This window comes from Accipiter gentilis, chromosome 15, assembly GCF_929443795.1.
Source record: "Accipiter gentilis chromosome 15, bAccGen1.1, whole genome shotgun sequence".
Classification (NCBI taxonomy): domain Eukaryota; kingdom Metazoa; phylum Chordata; class Aves; order Accipitriformes; family Accipitridae; genus Astur; species Astur gentilis.
This window is the reverse complement of record NC_064894.1, coordinates 5,937,200-5,961,097: the sequence shown is the minus strand read 5'-3', so window position 1 is coordinate 5,961,097 and position 23,898 is coordinate 5,937,200. Positions and strand designations below refer to the sequence as shown.

General features: G+C 42.4%; 1 protein-coding gene across 1 annotated transcript in view; it reads right to left on the bottom strand.

Moving 5' to 3' along the window:
- The window catches only part of KCNQ5 (potassium voltage-gated channel subfamily Q member 5), a 285,555-nt gene that overhangs the window by 18,437 nt on the left and 243,220 nt on the right, over nt 1–23,898 (bottom strand). The window contains exons 7-10 of the mRNA XM_049817803.1: nt 22,307–22,402; nt 19,245–19,339; nt 17,697–17,723; nt 9,028–9,248 (exon numbers count right to left, since the gene is read on the bottom strand). Coding sequence (XP_049673760.1) covers nt 9,028–9,248; nt 17,697–17,723; nt 19,245–19,339; nt 22,307–22,402 — 439 coding nt within the window. The remainder of the gene's footprint in view (nt 1–9,027; nt 9,249–17,696; nt 17,724–19,244; nt 19,340–22,306; nt 22,403–23,898) is intronic.

Sequence of the window (23,898 nt, the reverse complement as noted above, 5' to 3'; positions counted from 1 at the left end):
ACCAAGAAATAGAAGAGAGGCATGCACAAGTCATTAAAATCATCTTGATAGCTCCCTGTTTGTCACAGTATTTATGCATTCTTCATGCAAACTCTAGTCATTCATGATCGCCCCAAATGAACGGGTGAAAAATTACACTGTTCTGAAGCATTATATGTCACCAACAAAAAATTTACGAGTTTCTATCTGCATTTCATATGGCTCTGTGCAAAAGTTACAAATGAGGCATGATTTATTATTTCTGTAAGTATCATGTGTCCTTTCTTAGAAGTGTTTTCTGTTGTTTAATAACGTGCTTTGGCGTCAGGAAAACTGTGACACTGCTCTGATCACCCTCATAGCTCCATGCTTTCAATGTCAGTAACATTCAAGTAATGATGTGCCTGTTTAACAGAATTGAAAGTATTTTGTGGTCTTTCATTTGTTTTCTGGGAACTGCCATATGCTAGCAGCAACAATCCAGCATGAATAACTGCATGTGCCGACACCATGAAGACTCCTGTGGAAGTGCTCCTAACATAGTGATTGGTATGGTGATCCCAACACAGAACCTTTGGCTTGTTTTTTGGAAGCCTTTGGAAGCACTCAGATCTTACTCTGACTGCGCAGGAGGTAGTTGGGGCTCTTCATGTGGGTGATGTAAATCATTCTGCTGAGGCTGAGTACCCACCTTTTAGAAACGGCAAAACCTAAATAGGTGCCTGAAGTTGATAGTTTGCATATGACTCTCAGTTATTCGTGTTACAGCACAGTGTTGTGTCAACTTGGTAAAAAAAGCACCGATTTGGAAAAAAAGTCTGATTAATTTTCATTGTAACTTATGACTCAAGGTGAAAAATGGATGGTGGCCTAATTTTCACAGGTGTAGATTATAACTATCGTTCAAAATCCAGAGTTCAGCTTGGGAACTAAAGTCCAAGCAATCCCAAATGCCGCTCCAGAGCCTGTCCTCCACCCCCTCCGGGCAGCGGCGCAGGGCACCCCAGCGTGACGCGCTCCTCTCCAAACTCATTTTCCGCGTGAGTGGCCAGAAAGAAGACGAGCGGAGAATTCAGCGCACCTAACTTCTGGGCAAGTAAAGTTGGACATAAATTCAAAGCTTTTGGAGGACAGATCGTCCCTGTGGGAGGTGCCGACACATAGGTCTGCTGCAGCTGCTTTAGCGTTAAGACTCCAAACCGCCTTACTCTTAGATGGCTACTGAGCTCAGATGACCCCTCTTGTTCAAGAAGCAACGTTGGCAGCTTAATACTCTCATTATTCTCTTCTTTTGGGCCATTTTGCAAGCAACGAGAGCCCTTGTTACGCTGCTCTAGGTAATGTCTAGGATGCCTACAAGGTAGGCGCATTGCACTCAACTTTACACTGCCTTTCTTCACGCTGAGCATTTGCTGTGAGGAGTTAGGGGTTTAGCCTACATTCTCTAGAAAATGGAGATATCCTGTACGTATTTTATTGTATTTCTACAAATGCCATAATGCACAGAATGTTTCGCAAAATCTCAGTTACTGTTTTCCCCTCAAAAATTATTCTGAGTACAAATATCTTCATGGTTTATGTTCATACAATTCATGCAATCTCCCTTTATCAAAATAAAATGTGTTTCAGTCTAGTGCTTTTGTTTAACTTTATTTCATGAAGCTTCTCACCTCTTCTCATTATTTTCCTGTCTGCTGAACCATGAATACAAATTCCCTTCACTACCCCTAGAAGAGATTTTGTTTCAAATTTTCCTTTGCTTTAAAACATTAACATGCTGACTCGCTTTCAGTAAAGAGTTCACATAAATCGTTTTACTGTGATTGCTTGCTAAGCTCCATAGGAGAAATCAACTGAAAAAAGCAACACTAATTGGGATGGAACTTAATCACACACTTAATGATAAGAACGCCCAAAGCTCCCCCAAAGAGGGAAAGGCAACAGCCCATGTTTATATGCTTTCCAGAGCAGAGGCCAGAAAAAGGAGGCCCAAGGGAGTGAATCATGCATTTATTTCCTTGTTCCCTGGAAAAAAAAATAATAAAAATGCTTTCTTCTAATCATGAAAGAAGGAAAGAGGCAGGACAAGAAAACTTCCATGACGTGCTCTTCATGATAGATGCTTAATATTTGTCTAGAAAAGGACACAAAAATGCCTGGTAGTACACAACAGTATTCAAGTGGCAAAACTAAGAAAGAGGGAACAAGGATGACAACATTTGAAAACATTGTTTACAGGGGGCTTTTATGAAATGCTTGCCGTTTCCATGCTGGAAAGCAATTTCTCCCGAAAGGAAGGAAGTTGGTGCTTCCTGGAAGGAGGAGCAATTCTGCACGAATTCTGCTCTGTAGGAGCTCCTTTCCCTTGTGTCCGACCTGAGCCTCTACCCCGCAGGCAGTACCTGCGAGGAATGCAGTGGTCCTGTATGCATAGCCCCTTCCCTTCTCCCTTGTCTTTCTCCTGAAAAAGGCAAAACTTTCCAGATGGGGAAGAGAAGAGGACATCAGAACTGGAATTCGGTAGCTGCAGTGCAGTATGAAGCAGAATAGCGTAAAGAATATCCCTAACAACATTTTATATGCAAAAGCATTTGTAAAAAAGCTCAGTTTTGGCCAAAATGGAAGATAGGATTGGTGGAAAGTTTTCTACATATTCTGGGTATAATTATGTAGTCTCCTTTCTTTGTAAGTGCAATTTTTTTTAAGGTTGGAAACCTAGTTTATATCAGTTATCATATAATGCAGGCAAGTTCCAAATATCTAAAATTCTAGCATTCCCTTCTAACAACTGTCAATTATCTCTAGTTATTATTTAACTTCTCAAAAATTTTCTGCACTGGCAAGATTTCATGGAACAGCTCCCACTACTTAAGTAAAAAGGAGTCCCTTTCATTTTGAGTGATGATATGGAGGACCAGGAGACTCTCCAAAAACAATTCATTATGCGCACAATAATTGTGCAGTTAAAATGGCTGATCTTATTATAAATAGTGGCAGATTAGCCAGCAAGTTTCGATGGCCATGTGAGAAGAGTAAGAAAGAAAAATGCTAGGTGACTCTAAACGTATGATTTTAGTGTGTTTTTAGATACACATCTCTGCTATTTTATATACACCGCATACAAGAAGTTAAAACTGTAAAAGAAATCGCAGATATAGATGATAAAACCTAGAACTGTGGACTAATGAGCTAAATGTCACACCAAACTGACTGTCTCCCTGCAAGATGTTGTAGCACACGTCAGTTGATCTGATGTCCGATATTCCGTCAGGTCTCTGCGCCCTGGGAGATTTCCAGGTCCTGTTGTTTGAAGGAGGTGGTAGCAGTGGGCAAAGGGAGAGCGGAGGACGGCAGCTTTAGATTCAGGTAGCCACAGGAGAGTCCTGTATTTCAAAAAGCCAGGAAGGATTTCCCCAACCACACTTCGTAAAAATGAAAACATCCCTCAACTATTTCAGATGTGGCGCAAGTGGGTTACATGGTGGTTGGGAAGTCCTCTCAAAATGACTTCTTAACTCAGTTCTTTACTCTTCACTGCAGATGAGGTTATCGGAAACCCGTGCAGATCAGAATTCTGTGTGATGGTCTGTTGCTGTCCCTCATGGAGCTGAGCTTGCTAATCATTCACCTGTGACCACCGAGTAGGCGCTCGGTCCAGCGAGCAACGGTGCACGGCAAGTTCCTCGGGTGGTATCATAAAGAGGGAGACTAAATTATGGACTCATATGGCCAGGACCGTGGTTGGAATAAACTAAAATAATGCCTGTACTTACTTACACAAAAGGAGAAAATGACTCGGAGCTTAGATCAGAATGCCAGATCTTCCTAATTAATTACAGTGACAATGGTAATAAATGACAGCTCTATCACCAAGTTAAATAATCACAAGAAAATAAATCTCCTGTCTAGCACAAATTGGTATATTGCTAATAAAATGTCATTTAGTCCCATCCTATGGGGTTTATGCAAATTGAGCAGCTTTGTTTTGACATCATGCAGGTTCCTTTTCAATCGACAAATTTAAGCTAACTGAAATGTAAAAGCAACCAAACGAAGGACCTTTGCCACATCAAGTGAACCTTATACAAGGTCAAGATGTTTGTGCTACCGAAAGGAAAACCTGTCATTTTTGCAATCCGTAAATTACATGGTAGTAACTGAGGACGTGGGGGCTGAAATGCACAATTGCATTCTTTCCATGGCTCTTGTAATATACTCTACCCTGAGGATTTTGCGCAAGTACTCTGTAGGGAATGAAAGGCTAGAGGTCGTGTGAGCGTATAATGTTCAGGGGTGGTGCAAGAAATCAAGTATTTCCTTAGAGAGTTCCTTTTAATTAATCAAATGAAATATGTTTGTAATATCTCCAGTGCTGAAGGCTTTTGATGTTTTATTCAAAAAGCCACACCATGTCTCTAGGTTACAGTAAAGGCAGAGTAACTCGTGCAGAGGCTTAGAAGCATGGGATGGTAGAAAACAAGTATAACAGGGCATTTTGGTCCCTCCCTGAGAACTGCATCCACAACTTAATATCAGTTCATTACTTCAGCAGTGGTGGTGCAAGACTGGAGCATGAGTTAAGCAGAAAAGCTTCCGTTCCTCGGAAAACGAGGGAAGCAGAAAAAAACCAGGGCAGGAACAGCGGTGTCTGCGAAGGAGCGATTTTTTGAGATGAGTCTCTGCGGTTGGATCTATGCCGCATACACCGAGGCACGGGCGCAGCGCCTTAACCAAGGGCACGAGGCCACCTCTACAACTTCATCGCTTGCTCGGACTCTGGCACGGGTTTGGCCCCTGCCAGCAGGTATTCTCGTGGGCCGGGGGCCAGCCCCCACGTCGGCCGTGTTTTCCCTGTTTGTGGAGCGGGGACTCAAGCCGTAGAGCATGAGGGGACCCTGGGGCCAGAGGTGGCTCCTGGCTTTTTCGTGTACAGGCGTGGGGGGGCTGCGCGGGGCTCCGAGGGCAGGCAGCACCGTCGCCCGTGTGACGTGGCATCCCTTCGGATGCCCTTGCACGACCCTACACAAGGATTCTTGTACGCTTTCAAGCGTGTGCTTTGTAAAGCTTCACCATTCTTGACTGGTGAAGATCTCTCTTCGATCTGCTTGGTCCTGACAGTTCCCTGTAGACTGATAACAAGGATTGGAAATACAGCACCCCGGCACCTTCGCTAACTTGTGCAGGGTCTCCTCTTCAACAAGAGTTCTGGCAGTTGTGAGCCCCACGTCACCAGAGACTGGACATGTATTTAAAATCAGATTACATGAGTCTCGGTTTTCAATTTCCCTCCCCTGCGCTGTTGTTAAATGCTCGAGAGAGCATCTGCTGCCGCGCCACCAAAGGCCTCTCCAGCCATCAAAGCTCTCTCAGGTTTGGCTTCCACTTGCAAATGCCATGTATGTAGCTGAAATAATTACTGCTGTTGCCAGGCCCACTTTGGCAATAGCAATACATGGTTTATGGACCATTTCAGGCTGTTGCTACCCATAAATAAAGCCATTCGTGCAATAGTTTTGGTCAGACTGTTCTAAGGCTGCTATGCCAAAATCCTTTTGGAAGATACCTGTAGCCAGCTTAAGTGTTTTGCTTGCTGCCAAGAAACTCTCCTTCTGTGGTTTTAATATGCAGCGGGGGAGTGTTAGTAAGCTTTCGTTACTGGGTAGCCTAAGAGGAAGGCTACTACATTTTCAATCCTGTTCGCCTCTCAGCTGCCTCCATAAGCTCCTGTCTGGATTAGAAACCTCCCTTTACAGGCCAGTTTCTAACTGCTAATGTTTAGTTTTTCCAGCAGTCTCTTTCTGATGGTTTTGGCCTAGATTCCAACCACGTCCTTTATCAGAACTCAGTCAGCCCTGCAAAGTCGCTGTGTTGACTATCTGTCTGCCTTAGATCATCCTTGTACGCTAATAATTTCCCTTCCTTTCTGAACACTCTACTTACATATTTGCTTCTTTGCTTTATTGTTACAGAGTTCAGTGCACCTCACCTTCACGGCGAGGCAGTTCCTCCTCTGCCTGTGCTAATGGAAGATCATTTACAACCCCAATCCCATATGGTAAAAAGAAAAATCAAGCAAATATCTGAGTGTCTTGTCTTTCGGAAGGGGAAGTTAACAGTGAGAATTTTTTTTTTTTCATTAGATCACTGATAAAAAATTTTGACACTGGACCGCGTACTCAATACTCTGTTGTCACTGCCCAAAAGGTCTATTGCAAGTGTAATTTCTTCTCCTCCCAAACATGCTGCAGAGATGTAAGAATCACCAGAAGGACCGGCTTTTCCAGGGTATTGTTTTGTGTCCAGACTTTCATCCAGAAAGCGGTGGCTTCTAGTTTGGCTTGAAGATCAGCCCACCAAAATAATTAATCCTTTGGCCGGAGAATACCTCAAGGAGGAAACTGGAGAACCTGACGACCAAGAGGTATTAATAAAATGCTGAAAATATTATATTTTCATCCAGTGAAAAACGCAAGATGTTCTAAACTAAATACATCATCTCCAGATCTTTTTCACTGAGCTGTCAAATGCAGCAAGCATATCAACCTATGAAATTGGTAACGCACCGGGGAAAAAAAAAAAAAAAGAAATCAAGGTTGGTAGTGCCTGACTTTTTCTGCAATGGACTGGGCAAGGCAGCAGGGAGCTGCCTCTCAGCAGTGAGCACACTGGACATCTCTCTGATGATACCAGTCCTAGAAGTAGCTGGACGAGGTCCCAGAATGGAAACTTGGCGTTCGCCTAAAAGCTGGAGACAATGGAAGCTGTTCCTTCTGCCACGGATGAGAAATTGGTCATATCTGTTGGCCCCAGTTCATAAGGGTGGACTAGTAGCTGGAAACCGCTGACCAGGAAACAGGCTGAGCTCGCCCCGAGGAGCGGGAAGATCTTTAAGGGTTTACGCGCAGCAAGGAACGCTCTGCTGTTGCCATTATCTTTTATCTACGGATATATCCAAGGTGCCGTTTATGCCACCTTTTCCGTGGAAGGGAGACAATAAGAGGGAACACGATCTTCTCGTGCGGATCATTGCTATTAACGACAATACGTACAGGACAAAATAGAGGACACGCCGAGGAAATGTTTCTGTGACAAATGGGCTCGTGAAAATCGAAACGGATGCTTGAGTGAGGTGCAGGCTGCAGGGCTGGAGCAGAAGCGAGCCGCTGATACCCCGGGAGCGTGCTCAACAAATTACTCTTTTCTTAGGTCACTTCCAGGCGCGGTGCGAGTTACAGGGGTTTAACCTATGAAATCACTTCTGGCGCGGTTTTGGGGGAGATACTTGCGCTATATAAGTGGTTATGTCGGGAGCCTAAATTTAGAGAGGGTAGCTTCAACCGCGCGCTGGCACTTAGAGCATTTCTCACTTCCCGTCGTGGAGCAAGTGGCCCCGTCCCAGCTCCACGTCAGCGTGAGACCCAGACCAGCGTCCCACAGCCCCCGTGCCGCAGCTGCCGTGGGACACGAGCCAGCCCCCGTGCCCCAGCACGGAGCGAGGAGCGCTCAGCCACCTGGAGGGCAGCCTGGTGGCTGGTACACCCCAGTAGCTCGCTGTAATGCAGCCAAATTTGGGATTTTGTGCATCTGAGAGGTCTCCGCAGGGGAGGGCTAGCCCGCAACCGTGACCTTAGCAAACGCTGTCGGTTCGTCTTGTTTGCCCTCCAGGAAATGTTTATTTACCCAGGCTTTTCCTGAAGAGATGTGTTGCGTAGGACGTCCTCAGCCAAGGGATGGGGCATTTCAGTTCAACGGGTATTTTGCAGCCTACATGTCTGTGATAAATATGTGCTCTTGAAAAGGAAGCGGACACTGAAGTCGCGCTTCTGTCTAATTAGTTTTACCACAATTGTTGGATGGAACACGCGTGATTGCCACCATAGAAAGAGTTTTAAATGACATCTCTCTACTTGGATCAAATGATTTACATTGCGTCTTTCCCATACAACCAGGGCCACTGCCTGCTGTTGTGGCCCCTCAGTTTGGTTCCCTTACTTTCCACCTGGGGGTTCCCCACAAGAAAGAACAAAACATCGACAAGTTGGGAAAAAATGTGAATGGAGAAACCCAAATCCAAATCCTGGGGGGCTGCGGTACCCCCAGAGCTGCGTGAGCACAGGACCCGTCCCTTACAGGGCTTGGGCTCATCTCGTGTCCTCGGCTCCTGCCTGTCAGGGGGCTGCTCTCACCCGCTTCGCCGCTCCCTGGTTAGGGCACTCACCGTCTCTGGTTTGGCAAGCTTTGGCAGAGGAAGATCTTTGCCTGAACGCTGGCTAGTTTAATGCCAGAGAGGACCGTAGCTAGAGAGCAGAGAGGGACAGCACGGCAGGCGGCGCGCGGGAAAGGCTATGTTCTTGCCTGCCGTGGGGCCGGCGAGCCATTTTCACTGAGATCTGCTTCTTCGCCTGTTAGGAGTCCTTCCTACCTCTAAAATACCCTTTAGACACCAATGCCTAAAAGCAATAGCGCTGGGTTTTTTTTTGCTAAAGCTGCCCGCCTTACCGAACCAGACACAACCCTGTAGAACTTAAAGCACCCAGCGGTCTATCCCTTGGTGGCAGGTGAAGGTATCGCCGGTGGAGGTAAGAGGGACCTTCCCAGCTCCTCAGCAAGCTTCCCTGCCCGAGGGGACCGGTGCCGTACAGACCGTGCTGTCGGCTGGCAAAGGGGCGGCCAACGCTGCGTTGGCCATGGTGGGCGGCTCGCCGGCGAGGGGCGGTGGGTTTGGGCACCGGCAGCACCTGGCGGTGGGAAAAGGGCCGCGACGGCAGACCCGCTGCCGCCAAATCCGTGGGACGCGTTTAGCCCACCCGCGGTTATCTGTAGCGACCTCCTTTTTCCACCAGTTGCTCCCTACGCACCGCCGACACAAGATTTCTTAGTAAAAAATACCCCGCTTTGGCACGCTCTTTGGAGCAGGCAACGGCTTTCTCGCGCCTCTGCCCCCAAATAACAGTTCCTTCTGCTTTCCAAAAACGGGTCGCGCTCACCATGCAGGTGAGCGGGCTGGGAGCAGCACGCAACAGCCAACGAGGCATGAAAAACTCCTACCGTCAACCACGGGTTTGGGCTGCGAGCTCTTCAGCCGCAGCGAGGGCCTGAAGCGGGTTCGGTCGTTGAAGCTCCAGCTCTTCTGGACTTTGGTTGGGCTGCCCTCGGTGGCAATGTCGGCACTTGGTGACCGGCGATCTCCAACTGAAGACTGCCTGTTCTTTATACTTTGACCTCGTGGGCTGGCCATCCGGACCCGCTCCTTAAAACTTAGCTTTTGACTGTGAAGAAGAGAAATGTATTTTATTTCATGGTGCCTTCACTCCGTTTCTTTTTTCTACCATATGATAATGGAAAATAATTTCTAGAAATTCTCAATGGTATGAATCTGTTTCTTACACGCTTCTATTTTTGTTGAACGTATTTCATTTGGGAATGAAACTGATTTGGTGTAATTTTTGATAGAGGCATTGTCAATGGCAGTCTATCTTACAGTACAGAATAACCTTGTAAAGGAAATTAAAATTAACAAATAGAAACAAATTTCACCCAATTATTATAGATTAATCTCTAAGATTTGGGGTTTTTTTCTATTCCTTGAATTTTAAATAGGTTTATTTCCATCTTAGTCAGCCCAGCTCAGTGCATTTCTGGCCATCTCTTCAGATAAACAAGAACAAAATGTATTCTATTATTACTGCATGCCATGTAGTATTGTTTGGGGTTTTTTTTAAGCAGGCAAAAATACTGTTAGTATCCTCATGCTTTTTCAAGATGTGGCACTTGCAACATTTCATATGCATTGTTAGTGATCACTGATATCCAGAATTCCTTGTTGCAGCACTTACTTGGACAAGATGAAACCAAAATTAACAAAACATCCAAGAAACAGCGTGATGACCGATTAATGGAAATGTAATGATACGCTGTGTGCTCACTACAGTCATTGCTGGAGATTACGCTGGGAGCTGACTACCTGCGGGTGGTATTGGAAAGGCGCTTTAGGGCAGGTAGAAGAGCCCAGTCAAGCCCATGACTGTGACTGCTGGATCAGTGGTGGCCCTGTCTTCTTAGAGTTGGCCAATTGTAAGCTGATTTTTTTTTTCCCTCCTGTGCTTATAATGTATATGTAGATATGTAGATTTTCTACCTCCCAGTGCTTAATTACCTTTGTTCAAACGTACCCAATGAACATCCTGTGGTCACCGTGACTATCTGCCTATGCTTTTTCATTATTTAACATTTTTGCTTTTGTTTGTCTCTTCCCGTAGCAGAAGGCACAAAGGGGAAACAGCAAGGAAGTCCAATACCAAGGTTTGGAAACCTTGTTTTAGGTACAAGGTTAAGTTCAATCGCCTGTACAAGGGAATGGTCGTCTTGATCAGTGGTCCTGTTCTTGCAAGGGGAGAGATGATGGGAGCAAGGCAGTGGCTACTCGTGATATGACGTTACTGGGTCTTGCAGTCCTACTGCCCCGGTGTAGGCTTCGGGGGTGCTTTTAAAACAGCTATAGCAAAGACTGTCTACCTGTAAATTATAATTGTACTTGAAGTTAAGACACTTTCTAGTACTCTCAAAGTCTTTGCGTTTAACTTCAGCAAGCCCGTAAGATGTTTTCAACAGGAATGAATTCTGCAGCTAATTAGCTAGCGCTAACATAGACTATGTGGTCCTTAGGTGTTCAACCTACTGCACTCTGAAAATACAGTGTTAACATGTAATTATATGAGATGGAAAGTAGTTATAAACTTCAGTGGCTGTGAAATGTTGAGATCATCAGATATCTTTGTCCATGCATTGCATAGCATAACATTTCATTCTGAATACAAACATCACTGAGAGCAGAAAGGATGCAGTTTGTAGCAGGCAAAGCACATGCTGGGAAGCTTATAATGAGATAGTTTTCAAGAATGCTAAAAAATGAGCACATCAATAGAAAGATTATTAGATAAATGTATTTCTATATGGCATGTTGGATCACTTGAAAGAACACCTTTACTGTAACTTCTGAATGTAATCCCCTTCTTCCCTTGCCCAGAGTAAGCAATTGTTGAAATAAACATCACGGTGCTGGAAATGTTATCTATTTCTATTGCAAATTGTTACCCAGACCTGCAGTACTGTGTGCTGTTGCATACGCAATACAAAAGACCCACAGAACCGACTCTTTGACAGAAAAGTGAGTTCTAAAATTTAATTTTCAATACAAATTACATTTCAAGACTGAATTGCATTTCAGCTCAGGAATCTTTTGCATTGTGCACCTTAATGAAAATACAAGCTGTAAAATATTTATTAACCACGTTATTGCATTGTCATACTATACAGCATGAGCAACAGAATCAAAATGGACTTCTTATTATAGATATTATTCCTAGGCATGTGTCCCTTGTGCTTTTTTAAACTCCTCTTATGGCTCAAATTGTATTTGCTATTGAAGCCTGAATTCAAATTATATTTTTTTTGACAAATCTTAGAGTAAAAAAGTTTCTGAACAGCTCTCTTCCTGTTGCACTAATTAAAATGAAAGGAAAATTGATAAAATAGCCATAAAAACAATCAGTACGGACCGTATTTTTTATAATCCCATTAATTCCAATATAAAAATGAAAGTAAAAAAATGAAAAAAGCATACGTGTTGCTCTGTCAATTAATTTGTACTAATGAAAGCAATGGCTGCCATTAAATGATTTGTACACAGGGTTATTTCATTTATAAAAGCTGAATGGTACACAATGGCTACTTAACCTGAATATCTTTAGTTCTCCAAATCAAAGCAATGAGGCAATGGTGAAAGGAACAGTAGACACTTCATCTGTACTAGAGACATTTTTCAAAAGTGCAACACCGAGAATGAAAATATTAATTTAAAATGCAGACCTCATACTTAAAAAAAAAAAAAAGAAATAAATCTGCTTTGTAGCAATGGCAATGTAATGGCATGCCAAGGGTCCATGCGGAGGATGCTGCATCGTGAAGAGAAACGCAGCCCCTGAAGGAAGCTTGGTTTGGAAACTCTATTTTGCATCTTGAGAGTTTCAACAAAGACACTGGTTCTAACAGTTCTTCGCTTCTTGGATCCCTGTTCCTATTTTGAGACTGGTGGGAAATGTTCCTGAAGTCACTGGGTCCTACTCAGCGCAGGCATAAATTCTATGACTTGCCGCAGTGGAGAATTCACGCTCGGGAGAAGAAAGCTGCTGTCCTTGGGAGCACGCTGCCACGGGGCTCTTCTATATATGATAAATAACAGAAGGTGGAGGAAGAACTGACTCAGAGCGTTTGGGGGGCTTCCTGACCAGGCTTTTTCCCCCAGTGAAAGTCCCTTTCCTTTTAGGCTACAGAGTTCCTGGCTCTTGATTCTCTGTTGCAATAGTGGTAGAGATAGTGTTAGAGATGCAGAGCGGAGATCATCTTATGCCCTTTCAAGCATCTTTGGGCATTCTGCACTTGAATCGGTCGCCACTGAAGCCCTTAGGGCCCTTTACTCTGATTTAATGCTGGTTGGATTAGCACTGTCCAGTGTGGTACTAAAAATCCTTCACCTCTTGCAGGACCTATAGACTAGAAAAAAAATAGAAAAAAATAGAAAAATTCTATTTTTCTCTTGCCCCTTTTCTCCTCTCTTTGTATATGATATCCAAAGGAAATCCCTTGAGTTAATGCAAACCTGTTAATGCCCATTGGAAATTCACATATCCCTGTAAGTACTCCCAAACTCTAAGTTGAATGTTGGTCCAAAAGGCATGAGAAAGAATCAGGAAAATGAAATTACGCAAGTTCCTGAGTCACCCCTAAATGACAAGGATCTGAGAGAACCGCAGCTGCGTCCAGTCATCTATCTCTGCATTCCTTTAGATGTCTGCCTGTCCATCACTGCTTGTACCTTACGTGATTGATAGTTTATCCCATTTGGTTTATATACGGATTTGCTTCCTATTACAATCTCCCCTGGCAATGGTAATCTCTTTGGACCTATCGCTCCTCTGTTCATGCAGGTTGCAAATTGTGGAATATATTTGTGTCGATAACGCTGGAGCTTTGAAGCATCTTTTAGTGGAGATCGATTACAACTGGCACCTGTGGGAAAAAAGCCAGTGACTTTTCTCGATTTGTTCGCCTTCTGGAAAGTCACTTGTAGGATCTTACTGCTCATTCTTCCCGTCAGTGCATGCATGAGCCTTTCACTTCCCTGAGATAGGAAAGGACTTTCTAGTTCTTATTTTTTCTTTTCCGCCCGATTTATGAGGGAAGAGGTGTTCAGGGACACTAGAGGTCACTGTAGCTTCACTGCAGGGGGAAGGAACACTTCTCTGCTGGACCAAATGGCTAGACTTGAAAAGATTTTGGTTTAATCGACAAATGCCTACAAACCTCTGCTTTTCTCTCCCGTACTCTCAGCTCTGTCTGTCTTCCATGGGCCATCTTACTATACTTTTTGGTTAACTGACCATCTTTTTGCCTCCCAGTCCTACTCCCCTACTTCCCTGCCTACCTTCCCGCATTTCTGGTCAAGTTTATCTTCTGCCCGGCTACAGCTTCAGACCTGCAGCACAACTGCTTGCTACTAGTCACAATTGATGTTTTGTTTTTCAGCTTTTCATACTGAGCCGGCTGGTGGAAATGGGAATAGGAAGAAATTGAAATGAATCAGAAGTAACTGGAGGGCCTGAGGGCGAGGGAGAATGCTTTGGATCTCGAGTCGAGACAGAAGCTAGAACTGCCAAAAATTATCACCCATGGCAAACAACAGCAAGCAAACGTACGTGCCAATTTTCAGCAGTTAACTTCCAATTAATACAGCTGTTGATTCTTTCCAAGCCTACAGATGACTTTACTGAAATTAAGCTAAGTTGAACAAATACAAATGCAATGGATAGGACAGTGAGGCCTGAAGTTCAAACATTCAAGATTTCTCCACCAGTCTCATGCTAGGACCATGAACCCAAGAAAGGTAGTGTTATATCTCATACCTTCAATGAGTAATAACAAGAATTTCAGGGACATAATGTCTTAAAGTTCAATCGTCCAACAGAAAAAAATAAAAGAAGTTCAGAGGGTTTGTGTATTTTTTCCTTTTCCAAAACAGTTTCCAGATGAAGAGAAACTATTTTTTATCTCCTTTTCTATCATCTGTTTGTACTTCTATTGTCTTTTAAATTATTTTTTTAAAGTACAAAAAAAATTGTAATAAGCTTGAGTTATAACTCAAGGGTTTCTTCCCATAAGATCCATCCCTCTAGGAATTACCATTTTTGGTAAGAGACACAATTTCCCCAGAATTCAGCTGAAGCAGATGGTTGATTTCACATGCATTCCTCTACCTTCTAGTACAGGACGCAGGCACAGCTTCCACGGGCTGTGTCCAAGGGGATTCTTCTCAACAACAGTTGCACATTTTGACTGCTGGTATTGCCTAGCGTGTTATAGCTTAATATTCCCCACTAATTATTACATGGAGAACTCAACTGCCACGGTTATAAAAATCCTCTTGGACTTGGGGAAGTGTCTTCACCCAAATAGTCAACCCCAGTTTCAGATCTCCGCAGGGTAATGCATTCCAAAAGTTCAAGTCTCAGGCAGAGAAAGGGGAACCGGGCTTCGGCAAACCGCGGCGTGCTGCGCGCTGCAACTGTCCGACCAGATGAGCCTCAAAGAATTGGTACTATCGCCATCGTATTAATGTCATTGCAGGCAACAAGCAACAAGGGAATTACAAGCAGTTAAAAATAAATAAATTCAGAAACCTCCTTTGGTGAAGTAAGGAACTTTAAAGCACTACGGAGAGGAAGTAAATGGATCATGCACCTGATGTTAGTTGGCATTCTCAAACATCATGTGAATAGGCAGGATGCTGAATACCTATGTTTCCGAGGGGTGTACATCCTGAAGAGCTTCTGTTTATTACTACAAAGCTTACTAGGAGTGAGGGGAGATAGAGGACCGTGTTACTAAGCATTCCACTGCTAGGTAAGGGGTTAGGATTTCCACCTCAACTTAGATTCTGCATCACTGGCAATTTCTTTTTCATATGGTGCATGCAGAGAGTTTACAATAAATCTACTTTTAGAAACAGATACGGTATAGGAGGTGGAGAGAATTCCAGAGTATAATTTACTTGTCTCCCTCGGAGCAGGGATGAGGTTTTCCCCCAAGCTCCTATACTGGCAAAACTCCTCCTTATTGCATCAGAGAGAGTTGTCTGAATAGGGAATTCTTATTCCGGCTCACTAGTTACAACACTGGATGGGTGACGTTCACCCTCTGCAGACACCCAATGCGTGTCCTGCACACAGCTTAAGACTGCTTATGCTCTCAGGATGTTGTAAGATTCATCAGTCTTGATCTAGTTTCCTGCACAGGAAGAATTTCAGCCACATTGTATAATCGAACAGGAATAAAGACTATTTGCGTTCAGTTTGTGCATTTGTAGAGACGTAGAATTTAACATACAGGCTTTTAAAACAACTTGCAGACGTCTAGAACTGATTTATAGAAACATCTCATTTACAGCAAGGATATACCAGAGAGGTTGTCTACTATTAATTTTGATAAATGATTAATTAGAATACTCGTGTATAATATTTTGAGAAATACAACATACATATTTTTCTTAAAATCAATATGAAGCTACAGCCTTATAAGCACAGCTCTCTCAACTCAAATGCACAGCAACATTTAGTTACCTAATGAAAGACTGTAGGTCTATACATGACAAAACACAAGGATTCATTTCTGTAAATATAAAAGTCATTTTGGTAGGAAAGAAAATAATTAACTTTTCCCTAAAGTAATAAAAGTTTTTCTCCACTGTTACTAGAATGGGGTTCAGAGCAAAGAGCATACTCAGAAAGCAATCCAATGCACTACTTGTGCAAACACATCTTCATTTAAAGAGCGAAGCAAGAAGCAGCTTACTTCGTTCACATAACATCCCATGCAAGTCACTCAGCATTGCGGTAAGAAAGAAGTTAAATAGTCGAGGACAGATATCTCAAAGTACGTTGCAGCAGTTTGCATTTACATTTTTACCACAAAAGACCACATACACCACACGTATTTTAAGTGGCACAAACATACATCAGTATATGACCATAAGAACAATAACCGGCCACCGACAAAACGCACCTTTTTTAAAAGGCACTGAGTGGTCCTTAGGGTTTTTACTGTAGACCAGGATCACAGGAGTTAACTAGTTCATTTTTATACCTACACTAATTTGCAGCAGTGCGCAGATTAGTTAAGAGTTTCTGAAGGGACAAACATCTTCCATTCGGTGAAAAAATCTGGCCGAATCATTTAAAACCACAACAGTTATCACTAACACGGAGCGTGCAATATAGTTTTGACAGCTGGGGGTTTTTTTTGCGTCTAGCTTCTACTTATTGTAAGTAAATTTGTCTCTTTAAGTGCTCGCAGGTACAACTGGGAATAACATCTCCCATCCGCACAAATCCCTATTTTGGAGGTACGTACTCATTTACTGCCAGCTTCAGTCTCACCTTTAAAAAAGCTGAAGTCAATGTTAAATGTTGCTGTTGAAAGAGTAGGAAATACAGCTGGCAAGCGCAAAAAGTTTGGGTCAGGCTGTAATAATTTAACGAGATCAATACGTTGCTAGCAAGCCTGTGAACGTAACATATACGAGAAGTCACAGAACTGACGGAGCAGGCGGAGTGCTCTTGAGGGACATCTCGGAGCAAATCCAGTGCCCTGGAGTTACTGTGACACTAACAGCAGTTACGCGCCCATGGGGGAAAGGATGGAGGCGGGTGCCGGAGGAGCAATCTGGAAAGTGGAATGGGAGACTGATGTGAAAATACCACAGCCCTGTTTGTGTGTGAGGTGCCGCGGTGCTCAGACTCCTCACAGGTGACTGGGTAGCCCAGAAGAGTTTGTGAACCGCAGTACAACTCGAGGGCGGATCTATTTTGGGGGTTGATGTGTCACCGACACTTTTTTTCCTTGCGTTTTCATCGTTTCCTGCTCGGAGGTGAACTCCGCTATGCTCCGATCGTGCCGATACCGCGGTGCCGGCTGCCGAACGCCCGCCGACTCCCGCCCCGGACATAGCGTAATTTCTCTTGTAGCCACCGAGTCCTTTCCCATCCCTAAGGATTCGAGCTCAAAGTATGGCCAAGAGCAGCATCTCCTCCTCCTGCCTTAGGACCGGGCCTCTCCAGGGCTTTCTTTACGGAGCGAGGATCCCGGCGGGGTGGAAATCCCGCCTGCCGAAGGGAGCCCCGAGGATGCTCCCGCAAGGCAGCACGGACCCTCGCCAAGGTGACAGTCGAGGGGGGTCCTCCTCCTGCGACCGGGGGGGTGGTGGGCTCCTTCACAAAGCCAAATTCAACTACGTGACCGTAGCTTCCGCGGGGATCCCTGGAAGGCGGGAGCATCGATTTTATGGCAGGAGCCGGGGGCCGCATCCTTGCCCAGGAGCTGGGTGTGGGGAGGCTGCTCCGCTCGCTACTCTGCCTATGTTCGAACTGAGCTTCCCCCCGCAGTGAAAAAGCAAAAAATGGCCTTGTTTTTCCATACAAAAACTGGGACAAAGAAGCTAATTTCAGCAGCGTTAGTCTATCGATACAAGTTTAAAAAAATGCAGTTTGGGATTGTTATCAGTTAACAGTTACAGTTCATTGAACCTACTGTATAGAACCTGAGACATCTACAAGGCGTTAAGAAGCAGCGATTTCACAGATAAAGAAAAAAAAGAAACTACAAACCTGCTAGAAGCTTCCCCTTGTTCTTTTCTTCAGGTCAGGGAGTGGGAGGGAAAAACATACTTGTTATGCAGATAGTAATCACATTACTTAGTTACAGATGATGTTAGATATATGATAAACATAAATGGATATATTAATTAATGTACAACACACACGTTACATTGCAACCACAAAAACATTCAAGCAAGACTCGTAACTACAATGCTTCTGAAAAAGAAACTTCTCGGTTGTTTTAACACATGCATAACATGCTTAGTACATACCACTGCAGACTGAGTTGGCAAAGCACTTAGGCAAAATGCATTGCTGACACATATATAACAGAAAGCTGTAGGCTCTTATTAGATAAAGTTATCTCTGGTAAATAAAAAGGTTTAATTTTAGGATAGCACAGCAATACGCTTATTTAAAATAACAAGTAGATGCACTTTTGAGGGACAGTCATATTCTAGAATATTTTAGGTGGGATACAGCTTCATTATTTATGTAATTTTATATCCATCCATTTATACCAATGTTGCCTTCAACCTGTTTGTATATGTCAAAAATCAATATTCCTTGTAACTTTTAATCTAAATGCTCCTTTTAGTTTGGAGCATTTTGGAGTTACAGTTGTGGTAATGGATTACTTATGGCTCTGTTCTTGTCAACTCTTTGAAATTCAAAGATCAGCTTTGGGTACCCAGCCAAACCTCTTTTTGGCTGAGTTTTTTGGCACACGATTACCTTTTTACTGTCATGTGGATGTTCATCACCCAGCTTTGAGAGAAACCACTAATTCTCTTGCACTGTCTGCAATAACAACAGTTAGGATGCTTATCAGAGCTTTCCCATAAGGCTCTTAGCGCTCTCCTTTTTGATCTTTATCAAGTCGCTTTTACTTCCTGACTCGTGCCCCGTATTGACTCAGTCAACTTATTACCTTCTGGTAAATCTCGTACTGAATTATTGAAGTCTTGGGCTGCCAGCGCTCTGCGAATTCTCACCCAGACTAGGACAGCAAATATTTCCTGTCTGCCAAACTGTGACATCAGGTCTTTTTAGTCATCTTCCACTGACTGTGTGTATAACTGAGGATGTAGTTTGCCCTAAGGAAATACTGAGTATATCAGAAGTTATGACGAAAAGGAGCAGAATCTCCCGTGCATTCACCTGCAGAATACCTCAAGGCGCTCGTCCTTTGGAAAGGTAGATCTGCAGCCATAGCCTGACACAGAGGCACGGGCACAAAAATGACATTAAGTCAGGGAACAGGCTCTGTACTAAACTTAGTATTTTTCTCCTTAGAGAGAATTTGGAACTGGGTGAGACATAAACCTTGGTATACGAGTGAGTTTGGGGGGAAATGTGGTGTTTCTTAGCTAAATGGCAATGGTTTGTATTTGTCCCACTGTCCTGGGCTCCTAGATAATATTGATCTGATTTGTTAGTTGACATTTTTAATGAGAGGACTTAAGAAGACAAAACGAGACGAAAGAGACAAATAGTAATTCTCTATAAGCTTGAACAGACATCGAGAACAGCACCAGCTGCCATATTTGTACCTACTTTGTAGGGCTGCAGGTATGCAAGGCCTTCAAATGAGGCTTCCAGGTAGCAATGGAAACCGATTTCTCATCAGCCGCATAACTACGCCATACACACTACGTGCAGGATATATGGTAAAAAAGAAAAAACAAGGCAAGAGGGAGCAGGGGATGAAACAAAAAAAAATTGAAAAGCAGATTAGTAACCAATACAAGTCATGGCTTTCTTTTATCATTCATAGCACTGATACATGCCTGAGGGGAGGAAGAATACTTTCATAATATCGCCAGGTGGCTGTCAGGTTTGTTCGGCTGGCGTCGGTAGAATAAAACCGCCAAGAAGCCTGGTATGGGGAAACAATAGAAAAGCACAAAGGAACCAAGAACATGAAGTGACAATGCCACCGCACTGATTACGGAGAGAGGGGATTTTGCTCAGACTGGGATGTGCTCTAGTAGGTTGATTGAGGAAATACCAGTAAAAAAACCTACCAAAACTTTTGTGAATCACAGTACACTTTACGCGATAAAGTAAGAGTTACTGGCTTCGCGGAAGCACCAGACGATATTCAGCACGTAAAGGTGCTCAAAAAAGCATCGCAGTGACTTATTGGTGACAAGTCCATAGGGGACACCCACACAAACTTGCAGTCTGAGGTAAAGAAAGTGTCATAATACATTTTGCAAATGATAATGAAAACCAGACAAAAAGCATTTAGAAGAAAAGAGAAGTATTCTCCGTGGTTTGAAACACCGCTAAATGTTCAAAAACACGAAACAAATCATTTCAAAGGTGAGTGACCAAAGCATAGCATTGAAAATGTACTCACTATTTAGATTTATAAGGCCATGTAGACAGTAAGACAGATCCTCGGTTCTACAAACTGCAACAGCTTCCCTGATATCAGCATAACTATATTAATTTGTACTAGCTGAGTATCTGCGCTTTCCTGTATATTGTCAACTGTTAAATGTCATCCACGTATTCTTGTACAGAGTCTGTGTTTTCCTACTGCATATCTCCCAGAAATACATCTAGTATTCATCTGCAGATGGAGAACCTGTCACTTATTTTGTAAATTGTTCCACTGGCTGGTCATTCTTACTGTCAAAAATCTCTGCATTATTTTTAATTTGAATCTCTTTGGGTTTGGCTTATAGCCAGAGATACTTGTTATGTTTCTGTCTGCTACATTAAATAGTCCTGGAAGTTTCAGTACTTCTTCTCTGGACTTTGATGTTCAAATAATATTCACACTGAATATTTCTTATAAACTGAAGAAATTAAGAAAAGTATGTCCATATGAAATATTTCAGTTTTCTATAGCGATACCTTAGCTATCTTTAAGTCAGGTAAAGGCTTTAGCAGACAGTATATCTATGGCAACAGAGGAGTTAGCACAGACTAATTCTACAGAGTAGCTGATTAGAAAATAGACATTATCCTGATAAGCTACAGCACACTGATTTCCAAGGTAGTTCATTATCAATATCCACAACAGACAATTTAAAAAAGCCTGGCCACTCTTACAGTAGACGATGATATGCAGTTCAGACACATCCTGCATTTACGAACATGAAATTTTCTCCAGTCCTGGACTCATTTTTTCCCAATGTTTTCTTTGTTTTCTCCAATTTTCCAGTCTCATTTACAAACCGCAGATGCTGAGTTGGTACGTAGCATGTTAGTACCAGCATCACCATACACAGTGGTAATATCAGCCTTCTCCTACTTGTTACCTTTCTGGTTCTGTACCTAAGGGCCATAATAAACCAGCTGGAGTAACATGCTGGGAACTTGTATGAAGCTCTTGACCCTTCTTTCCCACTGTTTCTCATCTGTGTATCTCATCCTTGGTCAAATCCTTCCCAGAGTTACTAGTACTGGGATAGAGGCCTCTTGTAAGAGCCTGAACTCTTTGTTTCTAGATCAAGTTTTGTATTTGGCGTATTGAGACCTTTGGTAGGAATCACTCCACCCTGTAAAGTCACCCTCAGCATCCCTGAGTTCATTCCCGTGTGCCTGCCCTCATCCTTCCTACGCTGCCAGGCCTTCTGCCATTGGCAAATATTTCCATCAGCAAGTTTGTATTAATTTCGAGATCACTGAAAATGCTGAACTTGAAAATGAACACGTGAATGCTGAACAGCCATCTCCAATATTTAGTATTTAATAATCATTGAACAGTAATAATGGAAAACATATATTAACTTTAAGAATGCTTCAAAGACAGCCTGGCATCTATCCTGAACTTATCAGGGAAGTCTAGTATATTCATGCTCAGCTTCTTTATTTGGATTTATTATTTCAGAACGAAAAAACCAGCATAAATGGTAAACATAAAACGCTTGGGATCCCAAGAAAATAAACTAGGATGCTAGAAGATTATTTCCCCCTTTGTTTTTTCAGTGCATCAAGTAGAGTAAAGCTTGGTGCAAAATCAATCTTTAGAGGATTTTCTCATTTTTAACTAGGACTGTTAATAAAGGAAAAACCCATGAAAAACAGCTGTTTAACAAATATCATGCAACTTTTGCTTAAAAAAAAAATCTTTCTCAATTGTTGATCTGCACCATCATGTCAATATTGGAACTGAAACCACTTCAATTTCAGACATTTTGGAATTGCTAGTGCCTACACTTCCAGCTTTTGAATTGACTAACAGCGAAAGCAATTCTCTGGGTGGGACACACTTCATTTTCACCAAGTATATCACTCATTGGAGCCCTCTAAACCCTGTACTAGATGAAAAGTAGCTTAATATAGGCAAGAGTGCTGTGCTGTCAGTTGGGTTGTCTAGGGATCAATTCTATTTTTCCAAGTAATTCGCTAACTGCAGGCATGCAATTGACATCTTCGACTTGGTTTCTTCAGCACGGATAGAAGAACTCAAAAACTACACATAGAAATGCTATAGACACAATTATGGCAACACACGGCAATCACTGCACAAGATTATTTCAAGATACTAACCAGTCCGTTAAACATTATTTCCACAAAATTTCCAAATTGAAATAATAAAACTTGCTCCAATATGTACTTTAATTCGCCTACTATTATCTTTTCACTGATTTCATATTTACCTGAATTAGACTGGCAGCTGGATTCCTCCTTTTCTCAAAGTGTTTCTGACGATGCTGCTCCTGCACTTTTAACGCGAATCCTGAGCCAAGGATGCCCTGCAATACAATACGTCATTTATCATTATGTAGGTAGTTTTTTCAACAAACATACATAATCAACTAGAAAGATTTCGTGAAGATCGTTATGCCATATGATTGCTTCAGATAACGCATTTATGACAGTATAGGACAGCATAAGGCTTAACAACCGTGCCCCTTTCGTGGCGAAGCAGGAGACTCCGTACTTCTGAGATAACATCTGTGGTGCTCCCAGTGACCACTCATCCCAACCTTTGCTTGGGTTTGTGCTACACTGTGTTCCTGCAACTCCAAAGGCCATGCAGATATACATATATATGTGTGTGTGTACATATATATATATATATAAAATCAAGCAGGAACATTCAGAGGAACTTAAGCCAGGAATGATGATGAAATGACCAGCTGCCACATATGCCAGATATATATGGACCGCAAAGTCCGTATCTGCAGTGCTTATTATAACTTTTGATTTTGGAAAAGTTAGAAAATGCCTTGCTTAACAGTTTAACGCCATTTCTTCTCACTCTTTCCTATCTAAATAATCCCCATTGTTCATCCTATAGGCTATGAAAAAAAGCTGATGATGAAACCTCTCCCCTTTTAGCCTTTTTACTTTTGAATAAGGAAGATAAATTTGACTGCTACCGAACAGACCCAAAGATTGAGAATGTTTCTCTCCTTGGCTTGCAAGGAGTGTAATATTTCTGCTGGGCATGTCTGCATTGTAAGAAAGAGTATTTCCACTTGATTTTTAGTCAGGATAAAATAATATCAGAAATGCTCAAGATTCACACGTATGTCTTGTTTTACAGACAGGCTCAGCCCTGAAGCATTTATGAGGAAAATGAGTATCTGTACATAGATACTACACGAGGAACAAAATTTCTGGCATCTCTAATATATAAGGTTATTCACCTTTAACATGTTCATTGTAGTCCTGCTAAAACTAACTTTCTTGTTAGGTGACAAAGGGAATTAATTACAGTTGCTGCCATTAAATGTCAAAGATTCACAAACAGGTAATGTATTATAATCATAATCATAAAGCATTATAATACGCTAGAGATACTGAAATACTCTCTGTACTTAGAGTAAGAAACAAATGCAGTACACCAGATGATTCAATGCTGTTGGCAAATGCTGACTTTTAATCTTGGTTTGTCTATCTGGTTGAAAACAAATGTATTATTATAACACACATGTTTTATAGTGATCTACGGATACTGAATCTGAGTATTAAAGTACTGCTTTTCTGTATATGTTGCACTGGATGCAATACAACAAAATACAAACGTCACTTCTGACTTCATGCTTATTCAATACTAATTTAAAAAAGAAAGGAAATTCACTCACAAAAATGAAAAGTTATTTCTGAAGCTACACTATATTTTAGCTATTAGATGATTCCCATTTCCATTAAAGTCTCTGGAATTTTGATAAAAGCAATGTAAATAAACTGTCACGCTTATTTACAATCATTCACAGAAAATGATAGTTGCATTTTTACATTC